The sequence below is a fragment of the Pezoporus flaviventris genome, unplaced genomic scaffold (genome assembly GCF_033815535.1).
Source record: "Pezoporus flaviventris isolate CSIRO_AGI_PZ_B2104156 unplaced genomic scaffold, CSIRO_AGI_Pfla_v1 ptg000031l, whole genome shotgun sequence".
Classification (NCBI taxonomy): Eukaryota; Metazoa; Chordata; class Aves; order Psittaciformes; family Psittacidae; genus Pezoporus; species Pezoporus flaviventris.
Window position 1 is genome coordinate 65,251,637 of NW_026892579.1, and position 24,070 is coordinate 65,275,706.

General features: G+C 43.1%; 2 protein-coding genes across 8 annotated transcripts in view; one reads left to right on the forward strand and one right to left on the reverse strand.

Annotated features, from left to right (window-relative positions):
• Positions 1-11,964, forward strand: part of PUS10 (pseudouridine synthase 10) — a 31,408-nt gene extending 19,444 nt beyond the window's left edge. For all 4 annotated transcript variants that reach the window (XM_061461623.1, XM_061461625.1, XM_061461624.1 and 1 more), the window contains 10 exons: positions 1,688-1,752; positions 2,670-2,755; positions 5,312-5,437; positions 6,473-6,529; positions 7,451-7,527; positions 7,620-7,675; positions 7,801-7,918; positions 9,062-9,204; positions 9,800-9,899; positions 11,559-11,964. In XM_061461623.1, the coding sequence (XP_061317607.1) occupies positions 1,688-1,752; positions 2,670-2,755; positions 5,312-5,437; positions 6,473-6,529; positions 7,451-7,527; positions 7,620-7,675; positions 7,801-7,918; positions 9,062-9,204; positions 9,800-9,899; positions 11,559-11,597 (867 nt within the window). In that variant the 3' untranslated portion in view covers positions 11,598-11,964. The remainder of the gene's footprint in view (positions 1-1,687; positions 1,753-2,669; positions 2,756-5,311; positions 5,438-6,472; positions 6,530-7,450; positions 7,528-7,619; positions 7,676-7,800; positions 7,919-9,061; positions 9,205-9,799; positions 9,900-11,558) is intronic.
• Positions 11,965-14,450: 2,486 nt separating this feature from the next.
• REL (REL proto-oncogene, NF-kB subunit) overlaps positions 14,451-24,070 on the reverse strand; it is a 46,417-nt gene continuing 36,797 nt past the window's right edge. For all 4 annotated transcript variants that reach the window (XM_061461619.1, XM_061461620.1, XM_061461618.1 and 1 more), the window contains 6 exons: positions 23,760-23,900; positions 19,468-19,572; positions 18,980-19,192; positions 18,420-18,488; positions 18,235-18,309; positions 14,451-17,143 (listed from right to left, as the gene is read on the reverse strand). In XM_061461619.1, coding sequence (XP_061317603.1) covers positions 16,359-17,143; positions 18,235-18,309; positions 18,420-18,488; positions 18,980-19,192; positions 19,468-19,572; positions 23,760-23,900 — 1,388 coding nt within the window. In that variant the 3' untranslated portion in view covers positions 14,451-16,358. The remainder of the gene's footprint in view (positions 17,144-18,234; positions 18,310-18,419; positions 18,489-18,979; positions 19,193-19,467; positions 19,573-23,759; positions 23,901-24,070) is intronic.

The window sequence follows — 24,070 nt, forward strand, 5'->3', positions numbered from 1 at the left end:
AGTTCCTCTGTTCTACGAGGAAGGGCAGTGCTATTATCTCTAATTTATGCTTAGAAGGAGAAAGACCAGCTATCCTGAAAGCATCCAGGAACTGTATGTTAGAGCAAAGATTTAAATTGTCCCAGACAGGGACAATTTTTTCAGTTTTTTTTTTTTTTCCAAATCCCCAATCCAGTTTGCAAAAAAAACCACCCCATCCTTAAATCAGAAATTCAGCAGATGGCCATCAAGTCAGGGGGCTGAAGCACATGCCCTGTGAGGAAAGGCTGAGGAACCTGGACTTCATCTTGGAGAAGTGAAAGCTTTAGGGAGGACCCAACTCAATCTCTTACCAATAGAGGGATTATCAAGAGCAGGGAGCCAGGCTGTTCATCACAGTGCATGGTGGAAGATGGGAGGCAGTGGAAGTAAGTTGAAATGGGAGGTTCAGAGTAGATATGAAAAGCCATTTTTACCATGAGGACAGTTTGACAGTGGAGCAGGTTGTGCAAATGGGGTGTGCAGGGTCCCTCCTTGGAGGATTTCAAAACCTGACTGGATAAAACCCTGGATAGTAGGGTTTGATCTCATAGCTGACCAAGAGACCTACTGTCCTCAGCCTTCCTAAAGCAGGATTCCACCTCACCTGTTACAACACTTGTTTCTCCTGCTCTAGAAACCTAAATTCTGTGTTTTCTGCCTTAGCCTCACTTGAGATATCAACAGGAGCACCTGGCTATGCAAAGAGGATGGTAGTTGTGACTCCTGCCATTACTGTACTATTATTACTACTTCGACTATCTGTTCACCATTGTGAATTGATGCAGCTCGGGAGTCTGAAGTTGCTTGCCTTCCACAGTTCAGGAACTGCTAAGCCCTACCATTCAGAGCCCTTAGTTCTGAGTATGAAAGAACTTTTGAACTTCATAAACAGATACCTACTCAACAGTCTTATTTGGGGAAGAACTAGTTATCTGCTCTCACCAAGATAAAAGCTGGGGCTTAGGTATACTTAATTCTTGAGACAGGAAAAGTTTTTTAGGTTTATATGTTTCTATGTAAACCTTTTTTAGGTTTATGTTCATGGATTTAGGATTCTGTTTTTAACCTGTTTTGCAAATTCGGACCTCAGAACTTTTCTTGTTCTTACTTTTGTGTATCTTCTGAAATAAGGTAGTTTCCAGAGATATGCATAGTATTTCTTTCAGCTAACCAACAATCAGGCTTAGCAATTGAATATTCTCAGGAGTTGCAGTAGGTTTATTTGGAAGTATATAGTGTACAGTAACTATAGACAGAAAGTGTTGTTATATTTTCTGTGTAAAAGCACTGAGCAAACATATACTACAGTTTGTACCTGTCTTCTAGAAACAAAGGGGCAAATCTTAGTTGTACAACTAAATAACTGTTATGTTCCAGTCTGTCAGCTGTATTAGTCGTATTGATTCCATGTTGTGAGTAAAGTGACTTGAACAGAATCTGGCAAAATTACCTGGTGCTGTTTGCCCTATTAAAATTAGGGTCAAGATCATGGTGAGTTCTTACTCATATGGAGTTGCTTTGAGGTAGAAGAAAACATAAAACACAAGCGAAAACACTATATTGTGAGAATCCTACAGTGTGCATGCTTTAGGGTTTTTTCTTCCTTAGCGTATCCTTTCTTAGCCTCTCTTAGTTCTTGACTCATTTTTTTTATTTCATTGTACAGTCTGTTTTCACTAGAATGGCAGTTATAAAAGCCCTAGAGAAGATAAAAGAAGAGGATTTTCTCAAGTAAGTATATACTGAAACTAGTTCTTAGTATTGTGCTTTTGTATAGAGTTAGGATGGGGATGAAAATATTAGGTTGGGTAAGTAGTGGTAAGATGTCTATGAAAGAACTTTTAATTCTTGAAATTCTCTAGTTTACCGGGTAAAATGTGTTGTGTTTTCTCCTCTTCTGGTAATAGAATGTCATTCCAGGTCTTTTAATTAAGGGGTAATATGAAAATGCTGAAGATACAGAGGATGGATATAACTGGACATGACACAGATGATGGGCTTTTTCCCATTAGTAGAAGTTCCTCTCTGGTTGGTTAACTCAGAATGAGAAACTGTGAGTCAAGAGAGCTGCAGTTCTGCTCGGTGCTTTTGGCAGTACAGCACTGCAGACTTCTGGGCTGGCATGGGATTTAGAACAGTTAGAAATGAAAACAGCTTCTTGTAGTATTGCCAGTCGTTTACATTTAAAAATCTTATGTATGTCCCCAAAGCTGCAAAAGAGATTTAGAAATCATGGAACTTCCTTCTGTATTTTGAACATTAGAGTTTACAAGGCAAGCTTCTCTTTACAAGAAAGACTTTTTCCCATATTTCCAAAATGTTAGGAGTTGAGTTTTAAGAAAACACCAAGTGCTGTAGTATGGTAAAAATCACAAGCAGTGGAAAGACATCAACAGACATTTACTCTGTAGTTCACTGTGCTTAATTGCACAAAAATCAAATCTTTTCTTTGATTCCCAACCATGATTTAGTGGTTTTGATTTGTTTAATGTTTATCCATTTCTTCTTCTACCTTTTAATGTGAATACTGAGTTTACACCATAGCTGTGTTTTGTCTAACTGAAGTCATCATCTTGCATGCCATTATTGCTATGATGATGCTCCACCATGTTCTAGTATAACTCTATCTTTAATCTTTTTCTACACAGGCATTTTCCATGTCCCCCAAGTTCACCAAAGAACCTCTGTGTTGCTCTGGAAATTCAGTGCAATAATGGTGCGGTTTTTGTGGCTGGTAAAGTGATCCATTTTATTTGCTGCTGTATTATCTTAAACATAACTTTGTAATACTGCGATGAGACCCAGAAGGTTCTTGCTATTTGTTGATTCCTTTATTGAAGTATAAGGAGCACAGAAACAAATCGTGCTCTATCCAAGAGTGGGCTTATTTGAAAGGGGAAGAAATTAAACTTGCCTTTGCTGAAGACATGGTTTTGTCAGAAGTTAGAAATTACAGATAACAGGCTCAAATCAAAGCTGTTTTTCTGCTCTTACACTGTGAATTTAAGCTTAGAGATAGTCTGTGGTGGAATGTGGTTGAAGAGGAGTAGGAACTGCAGGCAGCTGAGACAAGGTAGGGTTCCCATGGTAGGAGCTGCAGGAGGGGAGCATGTCACTTGGGCTGCTCCCAGTGTGCACACACCTTCCTTCTGGATATTTTAGCAATAGCCTGCTTTTCCTTGCCATTGATTTGCTTTGAGAGATGGAAGAGTTTTCTCTTCTAGAGACAGCACAGGGTGATGTGAATACTTAAAACAACTTTCTCTGCTCATTGAGTGGGTTTATCCAGAAGCAGGTTTTATTTGGATTTATCTTCATGTTATTCCATCCAAACCTGCCAATCTTAATGGGATTAATAAAGATTAAATTTTGGAAAGCTTAGCTCTTTCTAGATTCCCCCACTCGAAACCAAGATAACATCTGAAATAATTGGGTGAGGCAGGTACTGCAACAACACTTGCTGTCCTGAGTTGAGATGATTCAACTGTTCTATTACCTGCTTGCAAGAGAATCTACCCTTCCCCTACTCCTCTGTACAAACAGCCACTGGTTTAAATATAACCCTGCAATTTAAATTCAGCATATTATTTAAAAGGATGGTACAAATCCTGAATAAAGGAAAAAGCACAAAATGAAAACAAAAAATGCAAAAGTGAATATTCTAATGGCAGGCTAGCTGATGTTCTGCACCTACCTGTTTCTTATTTTTAATCACTGAGGGAACAGTTAGATGTACATCTTCATGAATCCAAGATATCCAGTGTCTCTTAGCCTTTTCCGAACACAGTGGTTTAGGCTGCTTCATTGAATGGTTTGGTCAGCATTCATCTGTGTGGAGAGGGAGACAGACTTAGATTTCCACATGTGGTTTAATACTGGTTTTGAGATTTATAGTTTATAGCTCGCTCAAACAAACAACGAAACCCCAGACAGGATGTTCTCTCTAATTTTTGAAGAATTAAATCCAGAATAGAATTTATTGAGTACAGTGCAGTTATTTTTCTATTATTAAAAGAGATGTGATCTTAATTTGCAAGCACAGTTTCACGGTTGGTATTGCCCTCTTGACCTTATCTGTGGTGTTTAGTGATGATTTCACCCCCAAGTTTTATTTTAAGGGTTCAGAAAAAGCTGTCAAAGTGAGAAACACCTATTGTTTTTTTAACTCACTCTTCTTCAGCTCAAAAACTAAAATCATTAGAATGGGGAGTTGAGAGATAAAAAAATAATATTTTCCTTTTTCCGTTTTATGGAAAGAGAATTTAGCAGTGTGAAGCTGAGTGATTAGTCATAGTGCTTTCATTATATGCCCCAGTGAAACAGTATTAGTCAGATTCCCCAATTTGTTTGTGTGGGTTTTTCTGCAGATCAAAATGCAAGAAGGAAACCTTGTTAGAAATGGGAAAATATGATACTGAAAACCAAAAGAACTGAGGTGACAGAGGGACAATATAATATGCACAGCTGCTTTGAACTTCATTTTGTATATGCAAGGTCTCAGATTGAAACTTGTTGTGCAGGGGTTTACTCATTGTTCTTTGTGATTGAGTTCCTTGTTTTGTGCATATTTTCACTTCTTACAAAACTTGTCAATAAGAAAGCTCATCTTGGTCATCCATGTCAGACTGGGTCTTTAGTTATAACAGTCTTTATGTCACAGGAGACAGCATGCTAGCGGGACATAAGATGAGACCATGACCAGAATTAGTCAGAGGATGGCAACTGCTTTGCATGGCAACTTCGCAAGGTTCTTGAAATTCATGCTGGTTTATTATTAAGATATTTGGCTCACATGGCTTTCCTTGTAATTAGCCAAAGTACTTCAGTTTGGGTTTCTTTTGTTAAGCATTCAATGGTAGAACTTGGGTTGAAACTCAATATGAGAGTGAGGGGACTTGCTGGGGCATGTATGCATTGGTGGATGGGCATATGTATAGCACTAGTTTGGCACACAGGAGGCTGGTTCAGGACCATGCTTTGATTAAAACCCCATTTTTTTCCATTCAGAATTGACTCAGACTAGGCATTGAGCCTCTGGGGTTCATTCCCTTTTGTGTCAGGCTCTGTACAGTTTGTTTCTGTGGTTATGCCTGAAGGTATGACTGCAAAAGTAGGTGCTCCAAGTCTACCTTTAAGCTGGCCATCTTGGGGTCTGAAACTCTTGTAGGCACAGCAGGTTTAAGCCTCTAAATTTGTGTTCACAAGGCTCCAGTGAAAACGAAATGTGAAATACTGGAGCTTTGGTCCATTGGTTTAGAATGATTGCAGGTGACATAGTTGGTTTTTACAGGAAGATACAACAAATACTCAAGGAATTTACCTCAGACTCCGTGGATTATTGATGGGGAGCGGAAGCTGGAATCCTCAGTGGAAGAGCTGATTTCAGAGCACCTAATGGCAGAATTCAAAGCAGATAGTAAGTATCTTCGACATGTTTTCTCATCATAAATATTTTTTCTTAGTAGCTACTCACTTAATACAAAAGTGTAATGGAAAAAAAAAATGTTTCCTTATGCAACTTTTATCCTTCCAAGTCAAAAATTGGAAACGGTTTTTATCTATGATCTGTGAGAGACTAGATGCAGTCTTTTATCCTACTAAAATAGCTCCTCAGTTGATCTGATGATGTGAATGTTATGGTTACAGTACTATGTGACACCTGATTCCAGCTTGCAGATTTATCACAGTGGTAGTGCATGGGCAGTAATGTTGAGAAGAGATATAAACAAGTAGAAAGACGACTGTCAGTAGCTCAAGGGAGGTGCCTTTTACTTGCCTTTTACTCAGCACTGGAGAGACGTATCTGGAGTACTGGATCCAGTTCTTGGCTTCCCAGTACAGGAAAGATGTGGACATACCTAAGTGAGTCCCTCCCAGGCAAAGCTTGAAGGTGGAGGGGATATGGTGAAGGAAATTAAATACCCAACAATGCATTTTTGTAGCTTGAAAGATGAAAAAAACCCAAATACGCAGAGGTCGCTTTTCAGTTTGGACTTGAGTTTTCTTTCTCTTTTCTCCAGATATGTGACCAGCAGAAATTTCTCTGATATCTTTAGAAACTATCGGGTGTTTTTAGGATAAAAGGTTGTGTTTTGGAGCAAGACAGCTCAGTTTGATTTTATTCATAAACTTAAATTATCTGGATAAGAAATTAACGCAATTAATAAGTGGAATTCCTATAGGATTGTACTGCTTTACTTTAGGACAGTTTCAAGGTTGGCACAGTCTCATTCAGGCCAAGGAACTAGGAATGTTCTTCAAGACACTTGTGCATCAGTAAGCAGTAACTGTCTCAGATTTGTTCCTGAGGTGCAGGCTTCATTTTATAAAGATAGCTCTTCAAAGCAGATCTGCAAACAAGTTCAGGAAGAAAATATTTCACCTTTTAAAAGCTGTAGAGTGTTAAAAATGCAAAATCAGATCTCACCTGCCTTGTTATAATCTGTTGTAGGCTTTAATTTTTCTTCCTCTGGAAGAGAAGATGTGGATGTAAGAACACTAGGCAATGGTAAGGTTTGAAACATCCCTTGTGAAACACAGAAACACACAAAATGGTCAGCTGAAGATACCCTAATAGCTCTAATGCTAAGTGTATAAGTGTGTGACTAGGCATGCTCTAAAATTCAATCTCAGAAACATTTTAGTGGTATCTATGTATTTATTCCCAAAGACTGAACCATTTCATAAATCCAGCTGAAAGAGAAGGCCTTTTTCAGTGTCCTTGGCTGCACAAGTGTATGGAAATGCATAGCTTGTTGGAAGAATTTTATTCCTATTCTTAAACCATTTGCATCAGACTGATTCCTGTCTTGTTTTCTGTTGGGTCCTACTTTGCCTCACTGTCACTGGGGAGGAGAAGGCCTTATTTCCTTTCTGAACTTGGGTCCTTTAGGAAGGTCAGTTGCTTTCCCATATGCTGAAGCTGCTACAGCCAAAGGACGAGGGGAAAGAAAAAGTCAAAATTAACAATGATGTGTTCCAGTTGCTGTCTGATCTGTAATGTAGTTCTTGGCATTGCTTATACTAGGGATCATCCCTGGCCCTGAGCACAGAAAGTGCAGCTATTGCAACAGATGTTTAGCGGAGGGAGCGGGATTTAACATCATCTTGCACCTGGGCATTGCTGTAGGTGACAGAAAATAAGCTAATTAACTTTTTTTCTTATTTTATTTTTTAATTAGCACAGACTTGTACAAGATGTCTTCTGGGAAGTTTTAATTTGCACTTATTGCTGATACTGGGGTTTAGTAGCCAAAAAAATGTCCCTTGTTTCTTTCCTTCCATCTGATGCTACGTCCCTAAACCCACAAGTCCTATCCCTGTTTGCATAACAGCAGACAATCTTCACACCTTCCAACCTTCCTGCATAAATCCAGACGTTAATTTAGAACAACATGTTTTTATGTTTTATGACTCTGCATGTTGCCAGGAAGGCCCTTTGCAATTGAGCTTGTGAATCCTCGTAGAATACATTTTACTGCTGAGGAAATGAAGAGGCTTCAGCAGGTAAATCATTTGCACCTCCTGGAACTCATAAAACATGTGTTTCTGCTCTAACTGAGCAGGTTTTCTAACTGATTCTTTTTTAAATATCACAGACAATTAATACCTCTTCAGACAAAATACAGGTTCGAGATTTACAGCTTGTCACCAGGTCAGTATTTATTATCGCTGGCAAGGGATTTCAAAGTGATGCTGTGGGAGTTTTGCAAGCATTCTTGCTCACAGCATTATACAGTTATGCTTATGTTATGGGAGTAATTAATTTCTTTTGTTTAGAGAGGCAATTGGTCGTATGAAGGAAGGTGAAGAGGAGAAGACAAAGACCTACAGTGCCTTAATATGGACAGAGAAAGCAATACAGAAAGAAGATATTGCATTTCTAGATGATATCAAGGTAGCTGGTTTTGCTAATTTATATAGTACCTGTCCTGGTGCCTTAGGGGAGAGTTTATGTGCACCCATGAGCATATCTCTTTCTCTGGGTTTGGTGTTTTTATCATCAGGGTTTCTCTTGCTATAGGGACTCTCATACCTCCCTTCTCAGTCTTCCTTACTTCTCCATTGTCATCTTAGCAATACAGCTGGCTGGCTGTTAGCCAAACCAACACATTACTGTATAATGTTGACCTACCTGTAGACCAAATACGAAAATTAGCAAATGGGAGAGGGGGAAATCTGGCACCTGCACCCCTTTCTTTACCTTGGATAGTGTTTTGCAGCAGTGCAAGGAGCAGAGGAGGTCTTTAGTTCTGCAGGCTCTAAAGTCATTCTTCCACAGCTGCAGCAATAAGGAGTTTGCAATGTCTGTGGTGAATAATGCAAAGAAGCCTTATAAAGTGTTCAGTGGAAGCAGCACACTGGGTCAATGAGGGCTTGCTCTGAGTGTTGGTTAGGGAGATGCTGCTGATGGAGAAGGCTGTTCAGTTTCTGTTGTCTTGCACCATTCCCTATGGGTCTTGGCCATTAAATCATTCTCAAAGTAAGGGTTTGAGCCATTACAGTTCAGGGAGACAACTGTTGTGATGCTCTTTTCTTAGCATGCCCACTCCCTGAGAAGTTGCCTTTCAGACTGCTGCATCTCATTTGGGAAAGGGGGTGGGGAATGAAAAGAGTGCTCTGAGATCTAATCTCATTTAGGCTTTTTTCCCTCACTTTTATTTCTAGGGGCTTGGCTGTAGTTTAGACAAAGCATTTTGTGGGTGGGATTTTTTTAGGTTTTTGATTGCCTTGAGGCTCTCAGTGAGCTTCTAAATCCTGGAGTCATTCCAGCAAAGGACTATGGAGATTTCAAGGTTATTCCTCTGTATTTGTGATTCCATTAGTTTGTGTTCATATGAGGCCTTCTCATTTAGCCTTTGAGATGGCTGTCCTTAGCTCCTTTGATAAACACAGCAAAACTTAGCTTTGCCTCAGGATTACTCAGCTACCATAATACAATATAAAAGAGATGTGGTTGCTTAACAGTACACGACTGTTACAATATGTGTTGTATGTTGCACATTTCCTTCCTCATTTATTTTGTTACCTCCTGTAACAGGAGTTAAAACTCGACCAGAAGACCCCTCTGCGGGTGCTTCACAGGAGGCCTCTTGCTGTAAGATGTAGGATCATTCACACCATGAGGTCTGAGTACATAGACGAGCATCATTTTCGCCTGCACCTGAAGACTCAGGCAGGAACGTATCCTTAGAAGCTGTTACACAATGCTTACAGCTTGCTGATGAGAGTCATTTCGGTAATGGGAAGTTTCCTGCTTTTATCACTGTGGTGTTTCTAAGTCTCTGCTCTTCAACACTCATATGTTGCTGCTTAATCTTTGCTTAATTTCACATTCAGGCTTTCATTCAGCAATACTATCTCCATGTGCATGTGTTTTTGTGATGACCACTTTGTTAAAGTATGTGATAACTATAAAAATATACTGGTTAAAGATAGATACTCTTAAGCTTTTTCTAATTTAACTGAAAACTTTTCACCTTAGAAAATAAGCTTTTCCACAATATTTAATGCACAGCAGATTCCTGCTACTTACAAATTAGCAACTTTTGTCATAAATGAGTTTTTTGTCACCACTCGCTTTGGAATGAAATAGAAAATGTAGGTCCATAGTGCAGGTTTTGGCATCCGAGTCAAAAGCCAAGAATGAGGAAGTCTTTTAAAGATGGATATGGCATTAACAGGATGTTTATTCAATGCAAATGGATTTAGGAGTAGAAAAAGGCACTATTTTGATTTCTTTGTGGCAAACACACCTTTCCTTAGCCAGTATTTCTAGCTACATTAAAGAATTTGTGCACGGAGACTTTGGAAGAACAAAGCCCAATATTGGCTCCCTGCTGAACCGAACTGCTGACATTCTGGAGCTGGATGTAGAAGTAAGTTGTCTGTTCTTTATCTTTCCTGGAAATTAGTCAGGTAGTTGCATTTGTGAGGTGCTTTCAGTGGAATTATTCTAACCAAATCTACCACAGCTAATAGAAAAATTGCTGTTAACGCAAAAATAGTGGTTTGCATCCTGCTGACACACAGGACAGGCTTCCTTGGCTTAATTCATGCAGGGAGGGATGGGAAGACATCCCATGAATTGATGACACTTGTGATTAGCAACCACTGGAACAGAGCTTAGCCATGTTACATGTAGCACATCACTTCTTTTCAAATTGAAAAATAGGAGAGATCTGAGTTCCTTTTTCAGTGCTGGTTCAAACACAGCAAGAAATTATATCTGCTCACTTGCTGGCATCAAATGAAAAGCCAGAATTTGTTTTGGTTAAAAGAATGTATGTAGAGATACGGATTTAACACTTAACGTCATGGTTTGGCAAGGTTCATTTAAAACACGTGCTTTCGTTTCAGATAGCCATTGATCAACATGCTTGTTCTCATGTACTTCAGGAGAGCTGCCCACGTGTTACATTTTGCATAACAGCCTTGCAGTTTTCTGCATATCTTTTGTAAGATAATAGAGAAGGAGAGCTTGCAGAGGGCACTTGAGTTAGTTTGGAAAGCAGGAACACCTGATGGGGCTCAGACTGATAAGTATCACTTTCATACGGATAGGTGTCACTGCAGCTATTGGACATAACTATGAAAGATGTTTAGGGACTTGAAAATAATTAGTCATCTTGCTAGTAATGCATTTTAGCTCAGCCTAAGAGCCTACTCCTTTGATGCAGTTGTAGATTAGCTGAGGAGTAGGTATGATTAATGTAGGCAGTCTTGGAGCCAAGATGTTTAATGTGCTGTGGGGCGATCCCTGCTTTGTGATTGCAAATGGTGATACCGTGGAAGCATTGGGTGTGTTGCTTTTGGAAGAAGGGGAGCAACAAGTTGATGCCCAAAGGGAAGTGGAGATGTAGCCTCAGGGAAGCAAGACATGATCCAAGCTGTAGTAATTACGACATTTGCTTCTAATAGAGTGTCAGGCGTGTGTTGTCCGTTTTAACTAACAGTCAGGGTAACTGTTCACGATGTTGCCTAGATGACTCTTGCACATAATGCACGACAACTTATTCTTTTAGTCTAGTTTTCCTTACTCAGAAGGCAGATCTGGGGGCAGGCGATGCTTTTCTACTCGAGCCTTGCCTGCACTGCCCAATACCTGGATATTTCTGTGGCATCAGTCCACAAGTTGTTTGTTTTCACAGCGTCATGACCCATATGCAGCATGTGTAGAAGGTGGAGATGGTCCTTGTTTCTCATTAACAGATCTGGACATGTTGTAAATGCAGCCCTCCATGAAGTGATGCTGGCCAGTAGTAGTATAAAGAGTTGTGATTCTGCCTTATGAAGAAAGCCCGGCTCTTAAAGCTCTCTCCAGACACATACAGAGCAACCAGAAAGAAGTGGCTGTTTCATGCCACTGGTTCTTGCTAGTCACGTCCCACGTCTCATTCCTCAGTGTCATTTATTTACTGTTTCTTTCCACTATAAACCTAGTGCTGACAAGCATAGAGCGTGCTACTAAATCTCTTTATATATGTAAAATATCAAGTCTGTTGATTTTGCCTTTGTTTTTTTCCCCTGCATTTCAGTCTGTTGATGTTGACTGGCCTCCAACCTTGGATAATTAACTTCTCAAGCTGGGACGAGGAAGAAGCAGCTCCGCTGTCAGCAGCTGGTTACTGAGCACTGTACAGTATTAGAGCCTGGTTGCAAACTGATTTCTGTTGAACATTTGGATCATGTTGATCTGCCAAAGGATGCTGTTACTTTGAATCAACTTTAAGCACTCTGGACAGGTAGTGTTGGTTCAGTCTCTAGCCTTACTTTAATCGCCTCAGTGGATAAAAGGATTTTGGTAAGTTACTGTATTGATACTAAGTCTTTTTAACGGAACACAGTGTAACATGTGCAAACGGGGTACTCAGCAAGTACATCAAATAGTCATTCTGCAATAGATTAAAATGTTTTCATTAAAAACAACCCTCCCTCAAGCCAGATGTATTTATTTATTTTAAACTGTTTGTGTATTGGGTGCTACAGCTTTTGTCATCTGGATGCAGGTAGCACAGGGTTACCTGAAACCCAGTCCTAACTTTTCCCAAGTACTGTTTATGCAGGAAATCCCCCAGATGAGGGAGACTGAAACCAACAGTGCCTGGGAGGGAGGTGGTGCCTCACTCTCTGCTAACTGCTTTTTGGGCAGTGGCCGTCACTATTGGAGAAGGGCAATCTGTCTCCTAGACAAAGTACTTTTCAAAGGGAAAACCAGTTTTCAGAGGAAAACTTCACTTACACCCAAGTTCTTCTCACTTAAAAACATCAGCAAGGCTTCCTGGAAAAAGAACAGATGAGGTACTTGAGGCCTCAGCAGCTCTCTGGCCTGGTTACAGTTCTCTTCAGGCATAGGATTTCCCCAGTTGAGTCACCATGTATAAAAAGATTGGGAACTCCTGGCAGAGGTGCCTAATGGAAATGTAAAGAAAAACAGGAATACCAGGAACCTCAAAGTGCAGGCAAATATAAAACATAGCAAAGAATGGTGGTATTGAGAGACCAAGACAGAGAGAAAAAGCTTTGGTTTAGTAGCCTAATACATTTCTTCTAGTATCTAACCTTGGATAGGTGCCTATAAGAGTTGAACACTGCCTAGGAACTTCCTGGAATAAGGAAGATCTGAGGTTTTTTAATTTGCTTATTTTATGTTTCATGCAAAGCACCACCTACATCTTTAGGAAAAGCCACTTTTATGCCTGTATCATGTTAATTCACTAGGAAGATGCTTCTGCTTTTAAGTACAGAAGAGAGTTAAACTCTCAACTAGAAATTAAGGTTTGGAATATAAGGGCTCTCCGTTAATTCACATTTCATAAATAAAGGTGATATTTGCCAAGACAAACCACTATTTGGGATTACTGAGATGTTTTATCTTCAATTCAGTGGTTGCCAGGACCTCATGATAGAACAACTGCAGGATAACTTCAGCTGAAGGCTCAAAAAGGTATTAATAAATACACCTTCAAGGAGCTCCTAAAAGCTAACACAAAAATAATAGGAACATGATTCAGAGAGCAGTATGTTTTTGTTTTCAGTCTTAAAGCTGTTATGAGCAACAGATTCCAGGCATGGTTGTCTAAGACAATGATCTGTACCCAGAAAGGAAGTGTCATGAATGATGGAAAACTTACACTGAATTTAGAAGACAGACAAAAGAGAATTTCAGTCTCCTATCAATGGGATTTCTTGAAACTCGAAGTGAGCCAAGATATGATTTAAAAATTCCAGAAACTGAAGGGGAAAAAATGTAAACAGGACTGCACTGTGGACACAACAGGCATGAAAAGTGCTGTTCCAAGGGGAAATGGAGCTAACCAGGCTGAGGCAGACAGGGCTCCTGCCCTACTGCAGCTGCAGCCTTCTGCACCATGCTGTACATTTTCCTGGTGACAGTGGAGATCATGGTAACAATTCAAGTGTGGATAAACAAGGCCATAAAGGTTAAACTAAATGTGCTGGGTCTAACTTCTTCTCCATACAGTGTGGAGAGATAGATACACTGAAAATCCCCAAATTGTTTATTTTTATGATAAATGCAAAGCATCCAAATGAGAGGGAGAAGTCAGCTGACGAGGCAGAAATCTCTACAGCCCTTTAAGTAGTTATTGTTCAGTGACCATGTGAAAACATAAACATGAGAGCTGTGATCTGGGGGTCTGAACTTCTGTTTAAATCCCGATGTTTCTAATACAAGGTAAACACTTTGAACTATCAGAAGCTCTAATGAATATTGCAGCAGTAATATTAATTATAGAATCATAGAACGCTTTGGGTTGGAAAGGACTTTAAAGCTCATCCAGTTCCAAGCCCCTGCCACGGACAGGGACACCTTCCACTAGGCCAGGTTGCTCCAGCCCTTGAACACTGCCAGGGATGGGGCAGCCACAGCTTCTCTGGGCACCCTGTGCCAGCGCCTCAGCACCCTCACAGGGAAGAACTTCTGCCTAATGTCTCATCTCAGTCTCGCCTCTTTGAGTTTAAAGCCAAATGTTGTACTTTGTACAACTTCAGTGTAAAATACCTACTTGCAAGTACTCAAATAGGATGTTTTGTGAGAAGGAAAACCTGTTCATTACGTGTGTGTGAGATGAAAAAGTGTTACATGAAAAATAGTGGAAAATTTTAGGTCCTTTTTCCTTTAGCACCATCCTTCTTCACACTGGAAGGACTCGGAATAAAGCTGTTGTATGTTGTACCAGCTCTAGCTGAGCATGGAAGCATTTGTCCTCTCTGCTTTGACTAAGAAGTCAATTGCTGTGCCACAGGAAATGCGAGATGACCCCTTCCTGCACACACTGCTTAAGGTTTTGTCGTGGCCAGTAGTACCCATGAGCAGAAAATCCTCTAGAAGGCAACTGATAACCTACCTTCTCCCATTTCTCCTGTGGGGAGGGATGTCACGCATCTGAGGTTGCAGAAGCAGAGCGCTTGGTACAACCAGTTTTTTAATTACCAAACTGACCCGTTTACAAAGGAAAACAGAACTTTGAAAATCTTTAATGATGATACAGTAAAACCAAACTGTAACATGAAGAGCTTCCTATGAAGTGAGGAAAATGTTTACATTTAATATACTTCAAATTGAGAACTTCAAAGAACAATAAAAAAGAACTGAATAAACACATTCTGAGCTTTCTTTGTATTTCTTTGGTCTTTCTATTACTTAGGACTGCAGAGGAGCTATGCAGAGGGGAGGAAAAATGGCTTTAAAACAGAAAGTGAATTCCTTGTGTCGTGTGCCTGGAGTTAAGGGAAGCAGTTTTCCAAACTTCATCTATCATACATGTTGTCTAAGGAGCATATTCCATCAAACCCATGGAATTGGTGTAATGCATTCCAGAGGCAGCACCTTGTTGCTTTGAGTGCAATGAATTCCTGCAGTTAAGGAGTCACTGCTTTTCTATAAACCACGGGGACTTTTTGGTGTTCTTTCTGCCTTGTGTACAACTACTCACCTCAATAGTTGTGTGATTTGGGATTGTGGTTTGGGGTTTTTTTTATATATCAGTGTGCTTTTTTTATTGCCTCTTCCCATGGTGCGGTTTTACATTGCCAAACAGTAACAGTGAGATTCTTAAGCCTTAATTGCCATACCAAACAGCTGTATAAATTAAGAAATACTCAAGTATTTCTTGCTGCAGTGATGCTTAAAAAATAATAATAGTATTAATAATGAACCAGCAAAGCCCTATGATGCAGAGTGTCTTAACCTAGCCATTTACATCCATGTGAGCTGCCACTGAACATCTCACAACTCAGGCTAAGAAGGAAGACTGGGAATCATGTGGAAGGCAGTAAGTTCTGGTTTCTGATGCACAGCATAGAGGAGTGTTTGTACTTAGCGCAGACTGCAATGGCTGCGAGTTGTTCCTAGGACTGCCTCCAGCTCTGCCCCAAAAGCTGTCTTGTGGTGGGGAGGCAGGATCTGAGCCTTCTTTTTAGGCAGTCACTTGCATAGCAGGAAACTGCCACGATACCTGAGGAAAGAACAGGTAGATGCTTCAGCTCAACAGATTTCCCCAGTTCAAAATGACAATGTGCACAAAAAAACTTCCAGAGAAATACCAGCGTGCTCCATTCCTAAAGCAATGGGGTTTGTCGTTTAAAACAGTGCACTTGGGAAGAAGTGCAGAGAAGTCCTCACTTGCTGTTCGTTCTTTTGTGCAGTGATTCATTTACAACAGAGCTGGACTCTTTAAAAAACTCAAACCTTCCGGTCTGTTAAAAATACATCTAACAATGACATAGTCATTAAAAAGATTTTAAGAGTAAATTTGCCTTCAAAGCAAATGGATTGTGGTGAGACCGTAAAAAAAGAAGATATATATGAATGCATGATGATGGTTAGAAGACTATTTTGCACGGACGAGAGTAAGAAACCTAAACCTTTCAAGTTGAGTCCAACTTGAACAGGGTTAGGTGAGTCTGAACTGCAGTGCCCATGTGCAGGGTTTTTCTTCCCTTAGTTTCTGTCCTAATAAAACTTAAATCCAATTTTCCTAGCAAAAATAAAATTGTTCTTTTTCAACCAATTTGAACCCTGTGAAGCGTTTGAAAACCCTTCTGAAGACACCAGCTTTTGCAGTTCCCAAAGGTCAGGAAGATTTAAGTGTTAACGGTTTCCTTTTCCAACAGTGTAAAAGTAGGTATACAAGGTATTTTTAAGGTACAGAACCCCATACTGTCCCCCCACCTCTCTTTCTTTTATGGGCACTGCTCTTTGGGCTGTGATTTATATATCATGAAACTTGCAGAGCAACCTTCTGAAAGAGAAAGCAGGGCCTCCAGAAGGGTAAGTTACTCTTCTTCTCACAGCTAGGCGTCTATGTACCCGTTCAATGGTTAAAGTTCTGTAATATGCTATCAAATTGGAAAGACGGATAGAACTCGTTAGCGTGGACACCATCGGTGTCATAGTACTGGTTATCTGCAGTGCTGCTCTGCGGGTTTGGGATGGGGTTGCTGGAGAGTCTTGATTCGCTCAAAACTTCATGGTCTATAAAGCTGTAAAGCGCCGGGTCAGCTAAGTTAGGCTGCGGGTTGAAGGGCATGCTGCCCGGGGCTGCTCCCGATGGGCAGGCTGGAGGCACTGCGTGCAGCTGCTGCCTGGGGCTGCTCGTGTTCAGCACGGGGTTGTACTTATCAAAGTTCATATTGGTGCAGGTCATGTCGTCGGTCTCCATGCTGACAATGGGGGCGGTGGAGATGCTGGAGGGATGAGCTGCGTGCGCGACGCTGTTACTGGACACACTCTGCATGTCTGCCCCGGACACCGACACCGCTCCCAGCCCGTTCGTGCTGCTGATATTCCGGTAGAAGCCCGAATCCTTCTCATCAGGCCAGGTCAGAGTGCTGTGGAAAGCTGGGAGGGAGCTGCTGCCCTGAGCACCAGGCTGGGACATGTCTGCCCCAAAGCTGTTCTGTGTGTGTGCCCCGAGCAGGCTGCTGCCTGCATTCAGGGTGCTGCACAGTGGCCAGCATGAGGACAGCGTGTCCTGCTTCCCTGGCCCCAACTGCGCCAGTGCATGGGGCATCTGGTTGCGCACAGGGTAGATCTGACTGGAGTTGTCCAAGGCTCCCAACCCTGGCATCACCAGTGAGGAGGAAAACATGTTTGGTTCTACGGAAAGGAAAGATGTGACAGAGTTTTAATGCCACTTTTTATGGGTTTTTAAATTACAAGTGGTAAAAAGCAAACCCAGTGCTGTCTTAGTAAGACTGTACAGCCTATACTAGCTTAACTGCTCTACAGGGTGGACCCCAGGCTTCTGGAGAGAAAGAGAAGGCAGAGAAGAGGTCTAAAACAGCAACCCATCTCACCCCCCCCACTGCAACCACTGAACGTGACAGCTACAATTAGGAACTGATGGGTTTATTTTGCATAGTCTAAAGTACCCGTGTCTTAAAGGAAGAAATCCTCAAGAGAATATCAGAATTTAAAACATAGAGGAGGGAAGGCCAGCAACTGTTCTGCGCCCCTCATTGCAAGAGAGACACTGAGGTACTGGAAGGGGGCCAGAAAAGGGCAATGGAGCTGGTGCAGGGCCTGGAGCACAAGTGTGATGGGGAACGGCTGAGGGACCTGGGGGGTTCAGTGTGGAGAAGAGAAGGCTCAGGGGGGACCTGATGGCTCCCTACAACTGCCTGACAGGAGGATGGAGCCAGGAGGCGCTGGGCTCTGCTCCCAAGGAACAAGGGATGGGACAAGAGGAAACGGCCTCAAGCTGCACCAGGGCAGGTTTAGATGGAGCTGAGGAACAATTCCTGCCCCAGAGGGTGCTCAGGCATTGGAACAGGCTGCCCAGGGCAGGGCTGCAGTCACCGTCCCTGCAAGTGCTCACACACCATGGAGACGAGGCCTCAGTGCCATGGGTTAGTGGTGGCCTCGGCAGTGCTGGGGTAGAGGTTGGACTGCATGAGCTTAAAGGTCTTTTCCAACCCAGCTGATTCTGTGATTCTATGACTGAGTGTTTGAAAGGTGGAACATAGAGAATGGGTCATTATCTAAACTAAGGCTGAACTTCAAGATGAAGGTGGTGTAGCCCTCTCCTGTGCAAAGGGGAAGCTGCAGCATGGCTGAGGCTTTGAGAAGCATCTGGAGAAGGGAGTAAGAGACAGAAACTGTCTAGGGAACTTCAGTGCATCCCCTAAAAATGCTCCAACCCTTCCCCACAACCATTGGACATGATCAATTCCAAAGCAAAACCCTACCTTTCTTAATCATCTTCCCTTCAGGAGGGACACCAGGGAACGGAGTGACTTTGGGCCTCTCTGTCACACTTGATCCTGCGATGGAAGAAAGCACTGAGTCAACACTGGACATTTGCTTTTACATAAAGTAACTCCATCTCGATGTCAGTTCACTCAACCAAAGAAAACCCCAATATTTTCCTTACCACAGTCCTTGATCAGCTTTTGCAAAGCCAGCGTTGATCTCTGCCTCTTTGCTTTGTTGCCATACGGATCTACAGAGAAAGGGAGGGAAAAGGGTTACGTTCCTCTTTGATAACCTATTAGTGGCACCTCACTGTAGTAAGATTTATTTAAAGATATATATTTCAGACATGACAGCATTAATGAACCAAGAAACTGCTTCAGGTAAAGGCAAACCCACTCTTGGGATTGCTTTTGCACAGGGACCTGGATATACTTGTGGGTTCAAAGCCAGGCTGGATGGAGTCCTGGGTGACAAGATTTAGTGTGAGACGTCCCTGCCCACGGCAGGGGGGTGGAACTGGGTGATCTTAAGGTCCTTTCCAACCCAAACCATTCTATGATTCTATGATTCTTGATACTTTCATTGAAAGAGGAAACAAATTGGCTACTCTTAATTCTAAAACCCCCAAACCTGCTTTGTAGAAGCAGGATCGTAGTATCTTCACTAATTAAGCTTACAATCAACACAAGGTCTGCACTGCTAATGGCTTTTCAGAATGTCAGCTAATTGGAGCCATACCCTTCTCATCTGGTAGGTATCTGAAATCCATGGGTTCACTGACTTCCTGGTCTGACGGCCTCCTCAGCTGCATCTTCACCGTGACGGGCTCAGTGATGTCCCTGAGGAACGGCGGCGTTCGGAACACAATCGCTACCTGACGGTGAACGTCAGCTTGGGAGAAGGAACCTTTGGCCTCCCAGTTGTCCAAGACGAATCTGACTTCGATATCATCTGGTCCATTAGAAACAGAAGATGCTTGATAAGGTGAAGAACTGAAAACTTGCACAGGAGAAAGGGGAGAAGGGGAACACAGAACGGAGTCTGACTCGGAATTCGGATGCAAAGCAAATGACTTTAAAGGCACTGAGGTGCCTTTGAACGTGAAAACTACGTTATGAAACCAAACCACCCAACCGAGAGTGTGCTGAAGGGCTTCAGTTCCCCAGCTAGAAAGTGGTAACCAGCCATGTGGGACAAAGGGAAAGGAAGAACCTCGTCAGGATTACCCTTCTGAACTTTGTCACACAGCAGAAATATCTCATCTCCTCCTTTTACGCTTCCACAGTTCTTGTTCACCCGACAAATCCTCAGTTCTGCCGTGTTGGGAGCTCCTGGAAACAAACAGGCAAATTTGATGGTGAAGAATTACAGTAACTTGGTCACTGTTGAAGATGAGGTGCTGGGAGTTCAGGTGTAAAAAGGGAAGGCAGGAACTGCAGAGTGTGACACCCCGAAACCCACAGGGAACACGTGCTCCATACAGGGAATGCAGAAGCAGGGCTTCATGTTCTGTGACCCTACAGTGCTCAGCCTCTCATCTCTGTGCCACTGGCTCCTAAACTACTCTACAGCAGTCTCAGAATGCTTCCCTGAATGACGTGGTTCTGCTTGGTGCTGCTGCCGTTCAAGCTGGAGCACTCAAAGCAGATCTTAGAGTGACCAATGACTTGTTACAGTCATACTTTTCTGGGCTACCAAGTCAAGAAACCCCCCCTCTCTGTGTATCTGGTTGTAGTTTTATTCACAGATGTACTTGGCCATCAAGCCACTACTCTCTCAAGGTGTTTGAGAACAGGTCTATGAACCCAATTTTCATGCATTTACTCAGGGTAGAAGGTTTTACCCCAAAACACTCCAGCTTGTGCTGTACATGGACAGTGCTCCTGATAGCTGAGGATGGAGAGGATGGAGAGCTGCCCCATGCACAGTCTCTGGTACCATCGTACTTGCACCAAACAACCCAACGGATATGGACAACCCATGTGGGACAGAGATGAGCACTGCCTGATGGCATCTGGCCCTGTTCAGCAGCAGCTTTCTTGCAGGGTAAATATGGACAGGAGATGACTGCAAGAAAGAACAGTCCCGTTGGAGCTCCATGGGCCCCAAGGAGCTTTGTGGGCTATGTTACAATTGATTTACGAGGGCACTAATGTCACCATAGATCCAGAAGTAACAAGCCAGAATGGAAGAACTCTCTAGGATCTCAAGTTCACCCCCTGTGCCTATATGCTGTGTCGATACTATGAAGTACATGAGCACACACCAATCTTAAGACCCTGTTTTCATTTAACATACAAAGTAACTGATGATCATATTAGCCGTGATATGTGATGAAGGTAAATGCTCCATCCCTGGAGGTGTTCAAGGCCAGATTGGACAGAGCCTTGGGTGACATGGTTTAGTGTGAGTCATCCCTGCCCATGGCAGGGGGTTGGAACTGGATGATCTTAAGGTCCTTTCCAACCCAAACCAGTCTGTGATTCTATGATTCTGTATCAGTAGTGATATGTGACCACATCGGTAGTTTCCTACACCCTCTTCCCACCTCCGATCCCAACAGAACAACACTACAGTGTGCTGTGATGTTCTCTCATCTTACATCCAAGACATCAACTCCAAACGTATTTAAAGTGCCTGTGAGGATCTGGCTGGTGCCACTTTGCCACCCAACCAATCCTTCTACTGCTACAGGAACCATGAGCTCCCTGTTCCAGGCACAGAGATCAAACACAAAACCAAAGCTCACGGTGTCACCCTCCAAAAAAACCCCAAAACCATCTACTTTAGACACTCGGTTTGAGTCGATTCCTGCCCAATCTATCATGGCACCGTAGAACACCACCGAACACGCTTAAAACAGAGCTTCATGGTAACGTCAGCCAGGCCCCAGTTACGCAGTTGCTATCTGCAGCTATTACTAATATTATCATTAGGAGAAGCGGGGGCTCCAGCCTCATTTACTACATGACACACACCATTTGCTGAATGAATCGGAAACTCTGAAGGGAGGGGAAACAAAACAAGGCCAGAAACAGCACGGGGTCATATGAGTGACAGCGTCACTGCATTTTCAAGGGAAGGGTAAATTAAGACTTACAAGGAGAAGCCTAATTTTACCTTTGTTTCACTTCCGTAGGCTTGAATGGCACTCGATGGCCTTTCGACAGGTTTTGGGGAAGCCTTTCTAGGCTGGAGGTTGTTGTTTTGTGTTTAGACAAAGAATTCAGAAGGGAAGATAAAGGAAAGAGATGCGAATGCCAGTAGATGTGGATGTGACATCCCCTGCTGTTAGCCCTGGTGCTGGGAGTTCAGCACCAGCCTCAAAGGGAGATGTTCACCACGGGCTCTGTTGCTTCCCATCCCCTGAGCACACCCTCACCTCACCATCACATCAACTCCCACCCAATTCCTGCTCCTTGCTCCCCAAAACCAAGTCCCTGGTAGCAAATCCCTATAAAATGAGCTTCTCACCAAAAATTACATCGCTTTGACCCGGGCACAGCAACGTGTTCTCCATAACCCATTCCTTAGAAACAATCAACTGCTTCGTCTGACCGCCCAAGAGATTTTAGTGTGCTAAAAGACACAACTTGGCAAGTTTCTGTTCAAAGCCAGTTAATACCATCAGCAACTGAAACCAAGCTGCCTGGAATGATAACACGTGCTGCCTCTGCTCACGTGGTTGCCTCTCTGTTTGCATTATTCTTGTCTATCTCTGTTATCCAAAGCAGGTTGAGACCCCAGAGCATTAGAAAGTGAAGAGAACACTAAAGTGTGCGAGCTGATTTCCAGACCAGCTCTGAACACCTTTTTGCTCCCAATGTGACCACATCAGCAGAAGCTCGAGATTTAACCACCTCGGACTTGCAAGCCCCTCGTACCGTCGTCGTGCCTGTTATCTAAAGCCATAATCTGACCGTACCCAGCTCCGTACAACAGAGCAGGCTTAAAAGGGAGCATTTATAAAAGCAACTCAGATCTGAAACTGCTCCAGGCACGAGCAGTGTGATTTGTATGGCTTGTGGTTGCAGTTATGCAGCTTTATGTACACCACTGCTACGCTACGCAGAGGGCTTTACATACATGGAGCGTGACAGGGGCTGCCCACGCACACCCCCACTGAAAAGCCAAGCTTCCCCACCACGCAGCTACCCGTCACTGCAGCAGCTCAGCAAGCACTGACGTCAAGCAATGTTGGTGAGTAATCATGATCTGGCACATTTCTAAATGGCAGCTGAGACCGAGCTGCTAACCTTGTGCATCAGTTTTATCTCAACCCCTGTCAGTCCTACAAAGGCTCTCACTAACACAGTGCACAGGGCTCCAGCTTCCAGAAGAGACTCTGAAACCCACCTGAGTTCCTGTTCCTGTTTTCACAAGGGCCTGTAGGGACAGGACAAGGGGGAATGGCTTTAACCTGACACAGGGGAGACTGAGGTTAGACACTAAGAAGTTCTTCACTATGAGAGTGGTGGCACAGGGTGCCCAGAGAAGCTGTGGCTGCCCCATCCCTGGCAGTGTTCAAGGCCAGGTTGGACACAGGGGCTTGGAGCAACCTGCTCTAGTGGAAGGTGTCCCTGCCCGTGGCAGGGGTTGGAACTGGATGAGCTTTAACGTCCCTTCCAACACAAACCACTCTGGGATTTAACATTATCATAGTGGATATGCATGCCCACATCAGCACAATTCTAACAGTAACCTTATGAAATGCAGAAATCCATTTATTCAGCAGCTTCTGCTGCATTAATGACCTGAAGTGTTTAGCATGGAAACACTTCTGCTGCAGAAACAGAAACCACCACCAGGAAGTTTGAGGATTAAAAGTTCCTCTGCTGTTCTGCTCCAGGACAGAAGTCCAGCACATGCTGAGGGCTAAAACCCTCGACTGCAGTGACCTGAGGCAGTATCTGGACTAACGCAGTCCTGGGGTAACGGTTGGACTTGATGATCTTAAGGCTCTTTTCCAGCCTTGTTGATTCCATGGTTCTATATGCAAGTCCAGTTTTGTGGAATGTAAAACTGTGCCAAGAAGGGTGTTTCACATAGTTCTGCACCCTCCCAGGGCATGATCAAACACTCCCCTGTTCCCTACTCTACACTGAAATAGCAACAAAAGGAATACATAAAAGCTTTGAGACAGTTTCCCACTGGGATAAATCTCTCGAGTCCTGTTCCAGAGCCCTCACAAGGCAAAGACAAGACTCCTCATGGGTACAAACAGGCTTTAGAGGACATCCTGTGACAGCAGATCAGTCTTGCAGCAGCCATCACCTCACTACCACCTCTTTTCAATAGACAATTCTTCCTCTTCACACTGGGATCACCTTTTGAGCACATGCTCCTCACTGACCTGCCACGTGCTGGAAACCATGCATCCAGCAGTGCCAAATCACAGAAGTGACCAGGAGGACCGGCACAGACCTCAGAAACTGGGCTGGCATTTTCCATCCCAAGTGAAAGAGAACAACAAAAAGGAGGGGAAGATAAACCCAGGTACGGCTGGATTGGTACTTACTGTTGTCATAGATGGGGTTGGAAATCAAAGGCGGAAGAGCTAAGGTGTAGTTGCCGTGTTCGTCGGGGAGGAAAGCCTGGAAGCAGAGGCGGACCACGTTGAGGTCGTACTCGTCGATGTTGTGGAGCTGTTCTTCAGGCACTGAGCAGCAGGAGGAGAGACAAGGCTGAGGATTAGACACCAAACCCTGCAGTGATTCATTAACAACCCCCCAGTGAAAGAGATGGCATTGCCAAGGCAGGCAAAAGGTGCCCATAGTCCCTGCTAGCTCTACAGGGGCTGCAGGAATAAACTCCTTCTATAGAACAGAA